Source organism: Periplaneta americana, chromosome 7 (assembly GCF_040183065.1).
Source record: "Periplaneta americana isolate PAMFEO1 chromosome 7, P.americana_PAMFEO1_priV1, whole genome shotgun sequence".
Lineage (NCBI taxonomy): Eukaryota > Metazoa > Arthropoda > Insecta > Blattodea > Blattidae > Periplaneta > Periplaneta americana.
The window spans coordinates 154787261-154807371 of NC_091123.1; the positions used below are offsets into that span (position 1 = coordinate 154787261).

General features: G+C 35.8%; 1 protein-coding gene across 3 annotated transcripts in view; it reads left to right on the forward strand.

Moving 5' to 3' along the window:
- Positions 1 to 298: 298 nt before the first annotated feature.
- The window catches only part of Naam (Nicotinamide amidase), a 72378-nt gene continuing 52565 nt past the window's right edge, over positions 299 to 20111 (forward strand). Inside the window, exons 1-2 of one of the 3 annotated variants that reach the window (XM_069831678.1) lie at positions 299 to 423; positions 869 to 1080. In XM_069831678.1, the coding sequence (XP_069687779.1) occupies positions 962 to 1080 (119 nt within the window). In that variant the 5' untranslated portion in view covers positions 299 to 423; positions 869 to 961. Of the gene's footprint in view, positions 424 to 639; positions 1081 to 20111 lie in introns of those variants that run through there. The other 2 variants (XM_069831679.1, XM_069831676.1) reach the window with 2 other exon arrangements.

The following is a 20111-nucleotide window of genomic DNA, read 5'->3' on the forward strand; positions in this document are numbered from 1 at the left end:
ACACTGTATCCTTGGAAACGATAGACGCTTTCTTGTCAAATAAGAGCTTGCAATGTGGTTGTCTATGGTCCATAAGGACTTCAAGCGACCACAAAAAAGTGGTCCACGTGTGGTCGGTTCTGCCAATAGCACAACCACACACAAACTGCAAAATAATCGCAAAGATGTGGTCCGTGTGAGTTGAGCCTTGCTGTACGTACGAATCAACCAAAGACGCCTCGTTGACGCGATTGCCAGTAGAGAGAGACAGGAGCGGCTGAGTTAGCAGCAGCAAGAGTGGGGATGAGGCGAGGTAGGGAACCGGCAACGATGCCGGTCTTTCAGATTACTCCGAGAATTGAAAACTCTTTATAACTTTGTTAAAACTAAGGACAATAAGAAAATGAATTTATAGCACGAGTCTTGCATAGAACGGTTGCCAAGGTATCGCCACATATGCCTATTATTTATATAGCGGTATTATAGAAAACCAAATAACATTTCATGTTATGACATTTTAAAATTTAAATTCGAAAAGATATTAATCTAAGTTGAAATTATAAACTTTTCAGTCGAATTTAGATTATAGTGCAATCCGCAATACTTCATGAATGCACATGAATATTATAATCTCATTTTACAATCAATTGTTATTATTTTGTCAACCCTAACCTCTAATAAATTATTGTGTAAATATTTGCCTAGTTTAATTTTAACTTTCAAACGGAAAAATCTACCATAATGTCATAACATAAAATTAACTCATTTTGTCGGTTTCATATACAATTCGGAAGATACAAAATAATATGCTTTGATGTGGTTGGTCTTGTTCTTGTGTTGGTTATCCTGTTGATAAGCTCAATGAGTCAGGTGGTACTCTGTGCTAGAGTAGGAATTCCCATTGGTGTTTCCACAACTGAGAACAGACATTCGCGGATGCGCAATAGAGGTATTGAGACGTGTGTTCGCTAACGTTGAGAAGATGGCTAATGAAGTGGGTAGTAATGATGTGACTACCAACGACAGCGATTGGTTTGATCGATACAACTCGGAGGAAGATTTTGACATGGATGCTTGTTTCAACGCATTTGACAAGGACGGGTAAGAAACTTTTCTTCTATTATAATGACAGTTATTGTAATATGTGTTACGAAATACGCTTTTACTTCTGTGTTGCTACCGGCATGTGCAATTCAGGAAGTGATGCAATAATGGGAAGTCCGTATTACGCAAGCATGAAGTACAGTTCATGCTATAAGTTTTGTATGAAAGAGTAAGACATTGTTGCAAACTTATTTGAAGAATAACGTGTTCGAAAGACAGACAGGACTTGCAATAATTAGATTAATAACAATGTCATTGACAAAACTGGAAGTATAAATGAAAACGAACTATGTCTAATATAATTAAGCGTAATCTAAGTTTTTTGAATAATAAAATGCTGTACTCTTTACTTCAAACAAGGAGAACCTACTGTACTCACAGTTGACTGAAATATAGGTGATCGATTTGGATGAGTTTGGTCAAAAAGTACGATATACATACCTCTTGTAATCTTCTTGTGATTCTCAACCCCGTGGGGGGGGGGGGGGTGCGCCAAAGAGCACTTAATGGGGAGCCGCGAACAAATTAATAATAATAATAATAATATACTTTTTCAAGTTCTACGTAAATTGAAACATACCACCATTCTACGTTAATAAACGTGTTTAAATTATGATAGCTATAAATTTCTCCTTTAAACTTTACTGCAGTGTCGCCAAATCTCTTTACGTGAACGTAATCATAAATATTTATTTTTATTTCGCCTATATTCATTCAATTTGTACTAAAACAGGCCACAAGATCCTCTTCTTGCGTAACAAAGGCAACATGTTTTCGTTAGAAAAGAATGAAAGAGGGGAGGGGGAGGAGATTTAATTTGTTTGCTTTTCGTTAATTGTTGTGATCAAATTAGAACAGCTTTAGCACTCAGCAGACACATTGACATACACATATTGTGTTCATTGTATACTTTGTATTATGTATAATTTATTTTGACTTACTGTTCACATTTTAGAATGCTTCTTCCTTTCTTACTGTAATTATATTATGTCTCATTTCTACTGACTTTTCGTTTATTGCTACATTATATTATGACTAGAGCCCGAATGCTTGGCAAAATGTCTTTTTTACTGGGTGGAAGAACTTCATTATTTGCACAGTTATAAATGTGATTTGGTGTAAGTCAAAGTGATAGGGCCAATTTTTATTTTGCCTATTTTGCATTTTTAAGGTGTAGGTATTTCTTACTAATAAATGCCTTATTTTTTGTCATTTTAAAGCAATATTTATTTGCTATTTTCTAATTAATTGTAATATAATATGTATGAAATTTAAATATTTGAAACAATGACTAACTTTACTAACAATAGTAAATAAAAGTAATTTATTTCGGTGCTTAATCTGCTAGTAATCGTGCTTTAATACTATTGGCGTAATATGAATAAAGATCGACAATCCAGTCGCCCTCGGTAGCGCATTTGGTATAGCGCTAGCCTTCTATGCTCAAGGTTGCGGTTTCGATCCCGGCCGAGGTCGATGGCATTTGTGTTTAAATGCGACAGGCTCATGTCAGTAGATTTACTGGCATATAAAAGAACTCCTTTAAACGCAGAACAAATATGGAAAATGTGTGTTATTATTCGGTTGAGAAGCTTTTATCATCTAGTCTGCTGTCAAAAAATCTGAAAGTTAGAATTTATAAAACACTTATATTACCGGTTGTTCTGTATGGTTGTGAAACTTGGACTCTCACTCTGAGAGAGGAACGTAGGTTAAGGGTGTTTGAGAATAAGGTGCTTAGGAAAATATTTGGGGCTAAGCGGGATGAAGTTACAGGAGAATGGAGAAAGTTACACAACGCAGAACTGCACGCATTGTATTCTTCACCTGACATAATTAGGAACATTAAATCTAGACTTTTGAGATGGGCAGGGCATGTAGCACGTATGGGCGAATCCAGAAATGCATATAAAGTGTTAGTTGGGAGACCGGAGGGAAAAAGACCTTTGGGGAGGCCGAGACGTAGATGGGAGGGTAATATTAAAATGGATTTGAGGGAGGTGGGATATGATGATAGAGACTGGATTAATCTTGCACAGGATAGGGACCGATGGCGGGCTTATGTGAGGGCAGCAATGAACCTTCGGGTTCCTTAAAAGCCATTTGTAAGTAAGTAAGTAAGTAAGTAAAAGAACTCCTGCGGGACAAAATTCCGGCACACCGGCGACGCTGATATAACCTCTGCAGTTGCGAGCAGTAGAGACGTTTAGCGCAGGAAACTGGAATAAGTAAAAGTTCTGTTCGTGTAGCGACAAAATTTCTTAAATCAAGGCCCTACAGAATGCAAGAAATCCACACTTCATAAACGAACTTAAACAGAATATAAGAGCTGCAATAAATTCTATTAGCGCTTAAGAACTTGCGAGAGTGACTGCAAATTTCATAAAAAGATTTTAAATGTATGTTTGTAGTAAATAGAGAACATTTTGAGCAACGAATGTGGGCTTGATAAATACTGTAACCTTCAAACATTGCATGCCTAACAGTAGGATTGTAGACCTAAAAGTGCCGGAAACGCGCGCCTGTTTCTCGCGGTAACCAACACATTGATAGCCCGGCCGGCTCTGGGCGAAAACCCGAGCTTCCCCAACTAACCTCACTGTACTTGACATGCTGCTAAACATGCTAGCCCATAGAGAAAAGGAAAATACAGTAGAAATCGGTTATAACGACTCCGAAGAGACCGCCAGTTTATGATCGTTACAGCCGATAGTCGCACAAACCGGGCTTTTTTTTTTACTAAAAATTTCATATCCGTAAATTTTAGGCTGCACACTTAACCTACATTGTTAATGAAAAGTCACACATAATATGGCGATTAGAAAATAGGGAAACAAACGTTCGCATCGCGAAGGAATTGGGTGTATCACACTCAACGATTTATGGAAGAACAGGGAGAAAATACAATCTCTTTTCGAACAGAGATGAAACTGGCTTGTTTTACAATATGATCCCAAATAGGCTAAGACACTGAAATTTAAAGGTGAACAGACGAGTGGCTGTCTAAGAAGTGGCTTGCTTTGTATGAAGGTTACAAGCCGCGAATTTTCTTGAGATTGAGGGTCAGTGACGGATTAGGTTTGGTTTGTTCAGCTTTTGGTATGCTTTATATATACGCTTTTTGGTAGTTAGATGGATAGATGGAAAGTTATTCGCTGTCTCGCGTAATGCAAAATGATAGTGGTACCACTGGGTTTTGTCATTAAAATCTGAGAAAATTATCCGTCGGGTATACAAGAAACGAAGGTATTTGGGATGAATTTACAGCCAATTGGCTATCTTTTCTTTGCGACATTTTCCCAGCGATGCTTGCCTTGAATGTTTAACAGACATACTGATTTGAAATCTACAATCTAACTGAAAACAAGAGTTTGAAAATAAGCGTTACATTGTTGTCAGTAATCTCCAAATACGTAACAAACAAAAATCAACATTGGACATTATACCCGATAAATTTCTCCGAAAATGTGATAAGAATACGTCGTTTTATACGATACGTTGTAATAAGCGATGTCGTACTAAGGGACTTTTTAAATACAGTATTTAGGCCTATATAGGATTTAGACGGGACCGTTAGATTTTGCCTTTATAGTCAATACGGCATTAAAAGCGATGTCGCTATAAACGGTTTCGACTGTAGTGCTGAACTCGCTTATGTAATTGTCACTAGATTCGAAGTGAGGCACATTTTACTCTGAAGTTAAGTAGCCTGCACACAGAATAATAGTGTTTACATCATGTCAGAAGAGGGTTTTGCAATAAGGCCGAGCAAGGAAAAAATTAAACTTTCGCCTGAATGACAGACTTAAATATTATGTTGATCAGAATACATTGGATTATCGTTCTCGGATGTAGAAACGTACTATTTCTCTTGGCCTATAAACAGTTATATAGTCCCGTCGCTCTAGTTTCCGTCAGCCAATCACGTTGCAGGTCTGCTACATTTAAACGTGTGCGTCTTGTGATTCGCTGATGAAGATGTTAAGCATTTCCTAAGGCTGGATAAATACTTAATATATAATCGCCCGCCATTTTGGCTCTTTCGTTGGCGTTCGCAGAAAGCACACGAGGACGTTATTTGCCGCTCAATTATTTGCTGAATTACAGTGCGTTTGATTTATTATAGGAGGTACGATATGATAATGTTTAACGGTGTGGTAGCTCGGCAATGAAAGAACAAAAATGGCGAACGATACTACCTACCTAGACTTTATAGAGCCTTCACTTCCTAAGACGTAAGCAAAGAGGAGGAGTCACGCCGGAAGTAACAGCGTCGCGACTATAACTTACAGGGAAATATTATTTTACAAAGATATTTTGTAACAATTTTATAATAATAATAATAATAATAATAATAATAATAATAATAATAATAATTTTAGAATATCAGAACAAACATAATTTGTAATTGTACATAAATTACAATACAAGGAAACGAACTGACATAATTGCAGTAGTCTAATTATAAAATATAGGTCAGAGAAATAGACTTGTATGAAAATATAAGATTACTATAAAATAAACAACATTTAAATAAAACGTTTAGAAAGTAATGTGTTCTGTTTAATATAAATCTAACCCCATTATGATTAAAACTCGTGTTTGAGGGGGACAACTGAGCGTAGAGTACGAAGAAACGAAGATAATATTGTGCTGAAAATTAAAATAATGCAGGAATTGTATTTAGTAAGAATTTAATATTAATAAGAAGTCAGAATTAAAGTTATGTGGCTTAAATAGGGTAAACTAAGAATCAAATGAAATAAAATGAAGTAGACCTACCGGTATCACAAATTCACAAGATATTTATTTAAAATATACAGTAGCTATGTTAAATGTAATGTAGTAACGTTAATTTAAGCTACGTATTATTATAAATATGTCGAATTTATAACTTGGATTTATATGTTATAGTGTTTAATACAGATACCGGTGCTTCAAAATCATGTCATTTTCAATATTTATTCCATAATAAGGCTGTAATTTTTGCCAGGAGTTGTAGGCCTACGCATTTTGAGTTTTCAAATAAAATATAGTACGCCTTTTGCCTTTTCAAATAAAATATACTTATTTTTACTTATAAGCTTTTTTTATTGTAAAAGAAATTTTATAATTTATATTTTAAAATTTGTTCCAATTGAATTGTTATAGACATCGCAATGACTTCACGTTCTCCAAACTGTCCCAGCTTGAGTGCTAGTACATACGAAACTTCCAACCAGTCGTATACGTAGACAGACATCGCAGTGGGTAGATCCGGTAGATGCAAAAGTAAATAAACCCTATCCTGTTCCCCCCTCCCCACCTTCGCTCAATACTATGCTGTTAGTTAACTTGTATCTCTCAGATTGAGACCTGAAATTCGAAGTCAGATTATCACGAACATAAGTTAATAGTTCCTTCCCTTTCTCGGTTAACATTGACTGGACGACAGGCATAACAGATAGCAAGTGAAACACTGATTTGATCGAATTGGAAACGAGTCTTCTGTTAGTCACCCCTGCCTAATCGAACTATCTAAATCAGATCCGAACAACAGTTCCGGCTTCCTGGTCGAACTGGCTTACGCCCATTTTACTGGCTCTTTACTGTACACCTGCTGGACGCTAGAAGAGAAGTGTGCAATTTATTTTTAAGTGATCTTCTGACATTTAGGGCCTACATTGCACTAGCAGTTCCTGTTGAAACAGACCGCCTTATATTTTTTGCTGTAGAAATCAGCATTTCATTGGTTTCTTTCTAAAACATCGTAACTGCGTTTAAGGAAATTGTACAGGAGAGCAAAATAACTCCTTATACTTTTTATATCACAGCTAGCAACTGTTAAGCTGGGTCTACACTATATAACAAAACACGTTATATAACAAACTTTGTATGCAACATGTTTCTTTAACTTGCTATATGTTACATTTGTGTTGGTATCAAAATAACATTCTTGTAACAATTATGTAACTTGATAAATGAAATAAATGTCACGTTTGAAAATGGCGTCGAGGGCAGATGATGTAATTCTTGCTGCTGCTGCTTGTGTGATTCTGGCAGGAAGTAGTAGGCCTTGTAAACAAAAATGTTGGGTGCGACCATCTTTACAAGCTATAAAATAATAAAGTAGAAGTAACCTTTTAGCAGATCTTAGGAGAGATGCTAGTGATTCCTTGGCAGAAGAACTTGGATGTGATGGAAGTTTCAAAAACTTTGCCAGAATGATCAGTTCTGATTTTGAATATCTTATAAACGTAATCGGACGTAAGATAAATAAGAAAGACACTTCATTTCGAGATGCAATACTGGCGAGAGAAACCGTTACTTTAAGATTTCTTCCAAGTGGAGATTCCTACAAAATTTTAAGCTATTTGTTCAAATTCTCCAAGCAGAGCATATCCAAGATTGTGCCAGAGTACGTGAAGCTATCACTGACTCATTTTGCAGTGGCGTAGCATGAAATTTTGAGCAGGGGAAGCTAACTGAAGTTGTCTTTCATGCAATATGAGAAAACGTGTTACAAGAATACAGTCTTAAAATAAATAGTAGTCAATTTCAAGTCAGCAGTCGAAGATTGGTTGGAACATCGTAAGTAACACCAATAAGGCATGACCTCAAATGATACGTAGTAAAATATGATTTCACGGTTTATACATATCTCTTAACAAATAAACACGTATACGTATAACATTAGCTCACTCCCTGTCATACTTAAAGAAATCACAATATTAGTATTATTACGTAAGTATGCGTCTGTCTTTTGGTTGTGTCCTTCATTGACAGCAAGGGAGTTGGTCATTTGTTTTTTAAATCACACTTTTATTCGTAAGTCAGTCTTGATAATACAATTGTCCTAAAAAAATTCAAGTAAATTGGTGTCAGGAACTGTTATTTCGCTCATTATTTATTATATCAGCCACAATGCACACTAACACTTCAACTGAACACAACTGACGAAAAGGGATAACTCGGAAACTACTTATTTTAAATGTTAAAGCTAGCTTCTTGCGAGCCTTGCGAGTAGGGTAGTTTAGTTAGAAAGGGATGGAAAATCTGCGGGGTGGATTACACAGAAGAAACCAGTCTGCTTGGAAGCTGGTGTGTGCAGGCTTCTTGTTTACTGCTGCATCACAAATCATCCTGAGCTGCCGCATCACAATATTTAACTCGTAAATATAAATTCTATTAAAATTAATAAATAATTTTCTCCATAAACTGCAGGTTTATTATGAAATTATTATTAACTGGGGAAGCTAAGCTTTTTAGCTTACATTGACGCTACGCCACTGTCATTTTGTCTCTTAAAAGCAAGAGCATCTTGAAGTACAACCATTTTGATTTGTAGTGAGCGTTTGCTCCATATCCACTTTTCCCTTTCTTTAATTCTATCTGGAACTGACTAATAAGAATTCTCATTTTCTTTTCAACCTCTTGCACATCCATTTTCATATTAACACCCAATTCAGCCCATGCGTCGTGCTTTTTATTTGTCTTTGTAGTCCATATCAGCCGCAGATCCCATAATACCCGTTTTTCTCTGTACAGCTCAATTAACTCGTAAGTTGCAGTCTTGTTCCACTACATTATGCCAAGTTGACTTCGGAACACAGATGAATAATCACGCCAAGCGCACAGAGAATGCATGCAAGATACTACGCAATAATGCAAAACAATGACGTGATGATTCCAGCAAGACTCAGTTCGTACCTTTTTGTGCAGCTGGTGTGTTTTATAACAAGTTACATGATGCGCAAACATGTTATATACAGGGACATCATTTTATTTTTACTTCAATTTTTATTGTACCTGAGTTTTTGAATGTACTTCACTCCCACCCCTTCTACTAAGGAAGTTCCAACTCCACACAGAACCAAGACCGCAGATAGTAAGCAGTACTGAGTTACTGAGTATAGTACGTTCCAGAAATATGTTCGCGTTTTCCAGTGACGAAAGAGCTTTCAATATTGGATCATATTTTCGCACAGGTACTGTCCGTTTGCCTACGTCGCATCCCGATTTCCCCCACCTGCTTCTGCTCGCCCCTCTGTAAAAGCTGGGCTGTCTTAGCTCTTTTCTGAAAACATTAATTTCTCTTAGGAATTGGACGTTTACGTAATATTATACAGCAGTTTAATTTAACTTAAATAAAAGGGCCTCGTTAAGTAATTAACTGTCACGTGATTTCCTCCCTTTCTACAATCCTGCGGCATAACCACTTGGACGGACAGTAGATAGCATGTCTGAGTAATTTTATATTTTCGGGTCGGGCAGAAGTGAAGATTGAATTTACGTAGAGTAGGTATAGAATTATTTCAACATGAGTTACTAGTACGAAGGACGAAACTGGCAATTGGAATTAGATGCAATAGTCTATAGTGCGATAATATGCACAAAAGAACTGAAGCCTGTATCGAAATGAACGGCCACCATTTTCAAAATTGTGTTTAGATATTCATATTATGATTATTTTTCAATTTAACTTCTTTCTCTATATTGTATGCTAATGTGCTGTAGACAGTATAATATACACTGCATAATGAATACGTTCGCATGGATAACTCACTTCGTGAGTAAAAACACTTATTCTTAATACAGTACTGTACTTTTATTAAAGAAAAACCTAATGAAAATTATCAAACTCAAAATCGCGATATTTCCTAGTTTACGTAAATGGATGAACTACTTTTCTTCCATCCTATACCTAGTAGAGTGATTTGTGTTTTACGCCAGTGTCATCGAACTCCAGTCTTGGAGGGGGGAGCAAGCGGTGTTTCCGGTTCTCTAAAGGTATAGACAGGTTAATATTAAAAATGTTAGTAAAAATAAAATGATGTCCCTGTATAACGATGTTTTATAACATCCTTTGATCTTTACCGACACCCGATGGATAACATATAACTTGCTATATAACACAAAAAAACTCATGTTATATAACATTTTCTTCCCTTTTCTGCAACAAGTTATATAACGTGTTTTTGTTATATAGTGTGGACCCAGCTTTACGCATTTGTTATTTACAAAATATAAAATCATTTATAGGCTTACGAGGTCGTTTTCAGAAGACGCACTTTGAAAATATTACATAATTTCAACATTTGGGCAAAATTCGACTTTCGAGGTTTTAGAAGTAAGCCGACGATTTGTAAATTCCACAAGCAATCTCTTGGTTCAAGTAGATCTATTATTTATTTCCTTGTCTTTGTCCTAACTGGCAATAAATTTTGACTTCATTTTTATTATAAATCCGCCAGGAGCACGTCGATGTACAGCACTTTAATAATCACTAGCACTACTCTCGTAAACAGTGTTGAAAATCTGCTATGGAAGGTTAATAAATAAATAAATTGTATCATCATCACATAAAATTATACTTTTGTCTACATTGTATGTTCATTAACTGCTGCAAATCGTTTTTCAACGCTTGAAACACTAAAAAAATATTATATTGTATAACAAAGTATTAATGCCTCATTTGAATGACAACACTGCTCGTAAGTAAAATTTTAACAGGACCAATATAAAAAATGCGTCTGCAACGTGATGAAAGAATTGAAATGTTACGAGATGCGTACATACAGGGTGTTTAAAAATTCATATTATAAACTTCTAGGAGTTGTAGAGGGGACTAAGTACTGTCATCCTCTGAGGAGTTTAGTGCTGAGAGGAATGCGGTTCCGACTAGTCTAGCGCGGTACTGGAGTGGGAGGGGACAGTGACAGTGGCAGTCTGGAAGGAAATACATACTGAAAGCATTCGCCCAATTTACGAGAGCAGTATGCCTATTAGTTTTCTAACGTATTTTTGGCGAGATAGAGATACAATCATTCGTACTTAAATGTTCAGAGAAGGAAAGTATTATAGGAAATTGTATTTATTTATTTATTACTTATTTATTATTTATTTTGGTGAAGTTAAGGCCATCACACCACCAGAAATGCAAATACAATAAAATAAATAAAAAGAAAAATCATAATACAACTGCAATAATATAAATGAAAAGAAGAATCATACTATAAAATTTAGTGATTAGTAGAATTGAATTAAATTTGTAAAGTAATCAGTTAAATATACTGTACTGCTGAACTCACTTGAGAAATATAACTACTTTATTTTGTATTTTAAGATATAAGATACTGGGTTATTGAGTGTAATTAGTTACCACTGCCACCGGGTATATACCCATTGCAGTGTGAATAAATACACAAAATCACCAACAAATGATTTTCGCATGGTATTATAGGAATCTGTTTTTCACGATACCAATCACATATATTCTAAAATTCCAATAGAATAAAACCACAAATTTTCCACAGCATGTCTCCTTAAAAATGATCTCTAACGGTGAAATAGTTAATGAGTAATTCATATAATATTAACATAGCTAACATCAGGGAGAAGACTGAAGACTGCATATTTTTGGACGATTAATACTTCCCACTCCGCTCGGCTCGGCTTAGCTGTAGCAACAAAAGAATCTACCTGCAACCCTCCCGCACCGATGGCAAGAATACCTCAGGTCCCAGCGCTAAACTCGTCGGAGGAAGACAGTAGATAAAATTCTGATTACGAACCCATATCCGGAAATGTACCGTTTCGATGCAAAATAAGTTTGAATATTGGTTTGATTTAAAATCTCTTGCTTCACGGTACGCAAACAAAATGGGCTGAGGGCGACTTCTGCAGTCCTCTGATATCGTGTGTCTTCTGTTTACAATCAGTTTTACGGAGTCTGCTTTCACATCAGTTGTGATTCAGTCCTTGAGCAGTACAGGACGAGACAGCAGCCCCGTGATGTCGTGTGTCTTCTGTTTACAATCAGTGAAGTGGGAGATGTGAAATTGATTCGATCTTAAAACTTATTTTGCATCGAAACGGTACATTTCCGGATATGGGTTCCCAATCAAAACTTCATCTACTTAGTCCCCTCTACAACCCCTAGAAGTTTCTATTAGGAATTATGAAACACCCTGTATAATGAGAAAGTCCAAGGGGCAATCAATAAGTTTCCGGACTGCCCTGAATGTAAGCAACACACAAGACATAGGAAACGGAGAAATTGTCTAGAACCAGGAAAACGCCTGGAATCTATACTAGATGCATTACTTGAAAGGCAGAGAAGAAGACTAGTCATAAGGCGTAATAGAGAGATTTCAGGAAAAATCGCAGTAGGTTCTAGACATGTTGCACAAAATCACGTGTAGAAGCTCAGTTCTTAAAGACAATCTGACGCTGTTTGATAGACTGACTCAACAGATATGGAAGCAGTGATCTTCAGTGGCACGCATGTGTAACGATACAATAAATACAAGTGCAGTTCGGAAATACTGTATATTGATTGCACTTTGTATTGCATCTTTGTGACACTTTTCTCACATTCGTTCATTTTGTTCGGACACTCACATCTGCTTTTATTTGTAAGTATTTTTGTCATAATGTAATATCGGTTACGTTAGTATGACCGTAATCTAAAGCGTGATGTTTAAAAATTTCATGGTTATGTACACGAATAATAATTGCTGTACTTATAATTATTCTCCATGCTTTCCTTTCTGTATGTGTGAACTGTGCGTGCCAGAGAATTACAGCGAAAAACCCGTTCATGTTTCTCGGCATATGTCGGTGTTTCGTAATCGCTGGTAGTTTTACAGGACATCGACTATTTTTTTATGAGTAATGGTCGGTGCTGATAAACTTGTGAATAATAGAATTTCGTTCTAGAATGTCAGCTTTCCCCGCCAGTGAAGACAGAATAAGCGAGAGTGCGTACTTGACCCATGTCGAAATCCTTGTGAATTCAAGAGGAATTTTTATTGATAAAAGCGATAATGGGGCAGATTTCCTTGGCCTACTCTCGTTCCGTGTACAATTTCCACATGATTCCTGTATCAATGATCGCCTAATGTCTAGTATGAATGCAGGGCTGGGCAAAATACTGACATCCAAGTATTTCAAATACTCAAAATACATTTCTATTTCAAATCCTCGATACAGTATATAGGCCTAAGAAATAAGAATGTTACTGAAAATCTAAAATAATATATTAACATTAAAAGTATTTTTAACGCGAAGTTTTATATAAACACTGTAACTGAATATTCTTCCTTTTCCCAGTCAGCAATGAAATTATGCTACATATGAATAATTACTGCATCCTTAAAAAAAAACATTTTCTCAAGAAGTTTAGCAGATAAGGATCCCCTTGCTGGTGAATGAATAAATCCTGCAAAGCAGAACAGTCTTTCTACAGGCGCAGAGGAACACAAACTTGTATTACACTCTATAAAAGATTGTTTCAGTGTTGGCTAATTCTCTAGAGTGCACAGGATTGTCCCTTTGCCATTAAAGAATTGTACGAGCCCATACTCTGCAGTAGACAAGTTCTTTCCTTTTTGCTTTTCAAAGTCTGTTGTACTTGAGTTGAAAACATAAAAATTGTTTTCATCGTCTGAACTGACCAAAGGTGTAGCAGATAACTGCTCAGCTGATTTCACACACATATTCTGTATCCTCCTCTTATCATTTGGTGAGGCAGTGTCAGGTAACCATCCATCTTAAATGATGGGTGAAAGCAAGCTGCCAAAATAGCTCCGTTTGCTTCTGGGGTCAAATCAAACATCGCTTTAAGTCTTGATGAAAGCTACGGGCTACGGCAATGGGTTGCAGAACTGCACAATATTCTTCAAAGTACTGAAACTCAACATCTTTGAAGGTTGGCAATCCTAGTTTTTTCACATATACTGTTTATATCATGTTTGAATTGCAGTATTTGAGAGATTGAGTCGTAAAGAGAATTCCATCGAGTTGGGCAAGGAAACTTTAATGGATATTTCAAGACATCTGATATAATTTCTGAGGATTTGGGTCTCCTAGACGCATTCCGTAATGCTGAACATTTAGGAAGTGTTCGGTGAGGATCCTTAATGCTGTTGGAGATTTCTTTATGGCATTAAGGAAATCAGTTGTGGGAAGAAAAGTAAGTGTATGGCTAGCACATCTGAAATGTGTAGGCAAATAAGACAAAAGTTCATTCTTCAAATCCAAATCCAAAACTTGAAGGACAAGAAGAAGAAAGTATTTTGAGTATTTGAAATACAAAATACATCAATTTCGAAAATCCTTACAAATTACAAAATACAAATGTATTTCAAATACTGCCCAGCCCTGTATGTATGGGCTGCCAAGTCCCTACGTTTTTCTCGTAGTCTTCCGTAATTTGAGGGTTATCTTAGTATTTCCGTTGCCCTCTTTCATTCCAGTATCAACTCTTTCCACCGCCTCGTACTTCATTTATCATTTGCAGTAATTAACAATAAGCTGGAAGGGAGATACTACGTATTTCCGATGCCCCCCTGTATGTTTTCTTTAGGGAAGATTTATTTATTTTCTTTTTACTTGAATATAATCTTATTATCAGGCAGCGAAACTTAGTGCCCAAGAAACAGGTTTGTTTACTTGCGCGAGTAGAGTCATGGTCAGCGGTGGAGAGGAATATAAGATTTCCGCCTAATGACTTAAAGAGTAGAATGAATATAGTAATTTCTGGTAATGTAGGGGAGTCGGTAGGCCATTTAATTAACCATTTCAGTTTGGACTTAAAGACTAAAATGTAATCATTACTTTTAAGCATGTCAGTAAACTGATGATTCAGAAAATTGAAAAATACGAATTACATGATCCATATTCATTGTTTTAAATTTAAATTAATTATTATTCGACCCAGAAAATATTGTAAAGATAAATGTTAATAATTAGGCTCCATATTTTAGCTACCTATAAACTGGAATGAAGTTGCCTGATTCGAGGTATATGTGACGTCACAGCGCAGGTACAGGTACGTTCGCATACAAAATAGTTACGCATCCTCTGCCTTCTTCCTCTAGAAAGTCAAAATCGAGACGCAGTCATAGTGAGTAGTCTTATCGATCACTGCTCTTACTAGTCATATTATTTAAATAACTACATCTCTGTGGCTGATTGAAGGTTCATTGCAGAGGTAAAATGCCTTAGATAAGTCGCACAAGAGTATAATATTACAGGGCATAGTTGAGGATATTTGAACTAATATTTCCACTGTCAATATAGATAACATTATATATAAATTGTGTAAAATAAACGTAAAAGTGACAAAAACAGTGCAATGAAAGACACTGCAATATCAAAAGGCACAGAAAGTGTGTCGAACATAATGCAAAAGAAGCAGTGCCATCACAATCTGAAAATTATGAAGATATTGACTCGACGTTTAGCATGGATTTGTGTAGCCTACCATGATGTTCAGTTCCAAATCCTAATTAATAAATTAAATAATCTACATTCAAGGGAATTTCTAGAAAAGTACATAAAGAATTAATGGGTTTTCAGTGATGAACGACATGTAAAATCCTAATGAAACACGAAAAAATATCAGACAATAAGAATATCTTGTACTACATCATGCACCAGTAACTCATTTGCTATTGAAAAAATTTCTTGCAATATAAAATAATGTCACATGTTCAAGTTTCGTAACTTACGAATGCACGTTATCATTCACTGCAAAGCTCACGACGAAAATGAACATCACGGCTCAAGCATATGTTTACCAGTATAGCTTCAGAATGTCGGGAGTTGACTGTACTCCACGAACACGCAGCGAGACGTGTTTACTTTACATCCTTATCCGTTACATTACCTGTGTTAGGCGTACTATATACCCGATGTGTCTTTAACTTCAGTCGTTAGGTAGCTGGAATGCGGAGCCTATTAATAATGTTAATGCACTCACAGAAAGGGTTAAAACAATGAGTTACTTCAGGGATATAAAAAGTACTGATTGCAGTGTAGCATTGCTTACTTCGAAAGAAATAGTTTTGAAACAATCATCCAACACTTCCAGTGTTACAGTGACGTGATTGAGGCATTACGAGCTCTCATGTTGAATTACCCTGAATTTACATCTGCTGTGTTGAAACGTGTCTGGGTTCCTTGGGCATCTGTTGACGCAAAAACGTTTTTCTCAAAGTGTAATTTTTGTTAGTCACCGTAGGCGCAGAGTGAAAGAAAATAATATTGTGACTTCTACAGGGACACCATTTTATTTTTACTTCAATTTTTATTGTACCTGAGTTTTTGAATGTACTTCACTCCCACCCCTTCTACTAACGAAGTTCAACCGTCATGCACACAGATCCAAGACCGCATACACAGTCATAGTAGCCTTACGGTCATATTAAACAGTACGTTCCAAAAATATGTTCGCGTTTTCCAGTGACAAAAGAGCTTTCAATATTGAATCATTTTCGCACAGGTACTGTCGTCCATTTGCCTACGTCGTATCCCGGTTTCCCCCACCAGCTTTTATTCGCCAGGTAGTGGCTGGGCTGTCTTAGCTCTTTTGTGAGAACATTAATTTCTGTTAGGAATTGGACGTCTACGTAATATTATACAACTGTTTAAGATAGCTTAAATAAAAGGGGCTCGTTAAGTAATTAACTGTCACGTGATTTCCTTCCTTTCTACGACCCTACGACATAATCACTTGGACGGACAGCAGATAGCATGTCTGAGTAATTTTATCTTTTCGGATCGGGCAGAAGTGAAGATTGAATTCACAGTACGTAAGGTACTCTTTTATAGAGTAGGTACAGAATTATTTCAACATGAGTTACTAGTACGAAGGACGAAACTGGTAATTGGGATTAGGTACAATAGTCTATAGTACAATAATATACACAAAAGAACTGAAGCCTGTATCGAAATGAACGGCCACCATTTTAAAAATGTGTTTAAATATCCATATTATGATTATTTTTTTAATTTAACTTCATTCTCTATATTGTATGCTAATGTGCTGTAGACAATATAATATACACTGCATAATGAATACGTCCACATGGACAGCTCAGTTCGTGAGTAAAAACACTTATTGTTAATACTGTACTGTATTTTGATTAAACAAAAATCTAATGAAAATGATCAAATTTCCTAGTTTACGTAAATGGATGAACTACTTTTCTTCCCTCCTATACCTAGTAAAGTGATTTGTTTGTATTCTACAGCAGTATCATCGAACTCCAGTCGTGGAAGGGAGTAGCAAACGGCGTTGATCCAGAGGTATAGCCAAGTTAATATTAAAAATGTTAGTAAAAATAAAATGATGTCCCTGTACAAAGTTTTCATTCCACAAATAGAAACAGCAGATGTTACATAATACAATTTTTTTTTCTGTGTTATAAAGTTGTGTTTAATCTAAATAGGCCTACGTAGAATAAATTGATGTATGAAGTCTTTTTTTTTATCATTACTTTGATGTCTAATATGTAATATATAGAATTATTTTTTTCACGTAAAATATCTTTTTTCCAATTGATACGAAATTATTGCGATTATCTTACAACTAACTAGCGATGAAACGCGAAACATAATATTTTATCACTATTTTTTTCGAAATCAATGCGAAAGTCTGTGGTCTCTAGCCCATGATGTAAGTTACTTGTCGACAGCAAAACAAAGCAAGTAAGCAGCAAACGACTGCGGTGACGCCTTCTCAGTAACAACTAAAGCACAGAAGTTCAATGGGGCACGACCCACGCCGCCTTCTATTGTATACAGTAGAGCAGCGGTGACCAAATCGTGATTACATCGTGTAATCAAAGACATTCATACTGGTAAGGGGAGTTTCCTGTACATTGCTCTCTGTCTCGCTCACGTACTGAAGGTAAGCAGTGTCGGTACTATGTCGCTCTACAAACCTTTTGTCTCTAGCAGGAACGGAAGGTTTCGTACAGAATGGGAAGAGGTAATTATTCGCTGTTCTGTCGGAGAAAATGTAATATGTTGCTTTGCTCAACGGTTCAATTAGTAATAATATGTAGAAACGATATTGCAGGGCATTATACCGAATACACTGGCATAACAGGTATTATTATTACTTACTTACTTACTGGCTTCTAAGGAACCCGGAGGTTCATTGCCGCCCTCACATAAGCCCGCCATTGGTCCCAATCCTGAGCAAGATTAATCCAGTCTTTACCATCATATCCCACCTCCCTCAGTATTATTATTATTATTATTATTATTATTATTATTATTATTATTATTATTATTATTATTATTTACCAATCATCAGGAAAAACAAAGGCAATGGCTTTCAAGGGCTCTTATCCAGTTCGGACAAAGATAATTTTAGAAAATAAAGCAATAGAACAAGTCTCAAAATTTAATTTCCTAGGTTGCGAAATAACATACACAACAGAAACAGATATAAATAACAAGTTAAACAAGTTTAACTATATAACAGGAACATTAAAAAGAACCTTGAAAAATAAAGCCAGAAAAGACTCTCTAATGAAATTATATAAGACGATGGCCGTTCCTACAATTACTTATGGATCCAAAACATGGACAATGACGGCACAACATATAGCTAGAATACAAGCTGCTGAAATGAAATTCCTCAGGCCAATAGCAGGATATCAAAGAACAGACAAAAAACACAATACAGAAATAAGACAACTAAAAGTAGAGGAACTAAATACAACAATAGTGAAATATAGAACAAATTGGGAAAACCACCTAACAAGGATGACGAACAATAGAATACCAAAAGCAGCATACAATTACTCACCACGAGGAAAAAGGAACTTAGGAAGACCTAAGAAAAGATGGAGGCAGCAACAATTTGGAGCCGGAACAGGCTAATGGAAGGCCTAAACCGTGACGTAGAAGAAGAAGGAGAAGATTATTTACCAGCAAGTGTTAATATAATTCTCTTATACGTGCCTAAATATATAGGCCTACACCTTCCCTTGAAGGATAAAATAATTACTAGACTACGCTATATCTACATTTTAATTTTTTAAAATCTTTTGATGACTGTTATAAGTTGTTTACTAGTTATTGATTTAATAATAATAATAATAATAATAATAATAATAATAATAATAATACTGATAGCATTACCAGTAACAGCAGTAATAATAATAATAATAATAATAATAATAATAATAATAATAATAATAATAATAATAATAATAATAATATAGAGAAACAAATTGAATATTTCGTGCTAGTGTAATAATGAAACGAACTATTAAACTCCAAGAACTGAAATCAGCCATAAATCGTCATGAAGAGAAAGATGACATAAATAAAATGTAAGGAGGCCAGCTATCTAGTGGCGAACGGAATAGCTCGTTCTCTTAAGCCTTCTAACAAAGGAGCGTAATGATCAAGGTGGATGAAATAATTTGTCCAATGAAAGTTGTTAATTAATTTTGGAAAAACTGCGCTTTCTCGACTAAATATCCAGAAGAGAATTCAGGAGATTTCTGATTGTGTTCATGAGGAATATTAAAAAAAAAAAGCAAGACAATTTATGTATATATTTTTTATTAGCTCTTAATGACAGTAATGACATTACTGATACAGCAAAGCTTGCGATTTTTATTAGCGGGTTGACGAAGAACTAAATGTTAGTGCACGAACAACCACTGGTAGTTTTCAGGCCAAGTACCTATCCCTCATCTCTTTACTTCATGGACTCTCTCTCGCGAGTGATCACTGCTATTCAAGTTTTGAATAGCAGTAGAGGGACTCTAGACCACAGTTAACCGGAAATCACCTGACTCTCTCCCATCGGGCAGTAGGTTTCGCTGTCTGCTCATTGTAAAGGACAAATATCTTTCCATATTTTTAATATACATTTTAAATAGCGGTTTTATTTTAAAAAGCTAAGTAATTAGAACGCATACAATATACGAAGAGTTACGTAATATATCGTGGCAGTTTAAGCAAATTTAATAACATACATCTGAACGCTTTATATCGTATAGTCAGTACATGAAATAAAATATATTACTTTTTGTGATTATAAAGAATGCCTTTTCGAAAATTCATCTTGTTTTGGTGGAGAGTAAATGACTTCATCTATGTTTGTGCTTTAAATGATGGTTCAATAAAGTAATATGCTATAATCAGTAAGTCTACCATTCGCAACATGATCAAGCAGGGACGTCGCTAGGGGGGTGCGAAAGGGTGCGCAAGCACCCCATAAAAATCGGAGCACC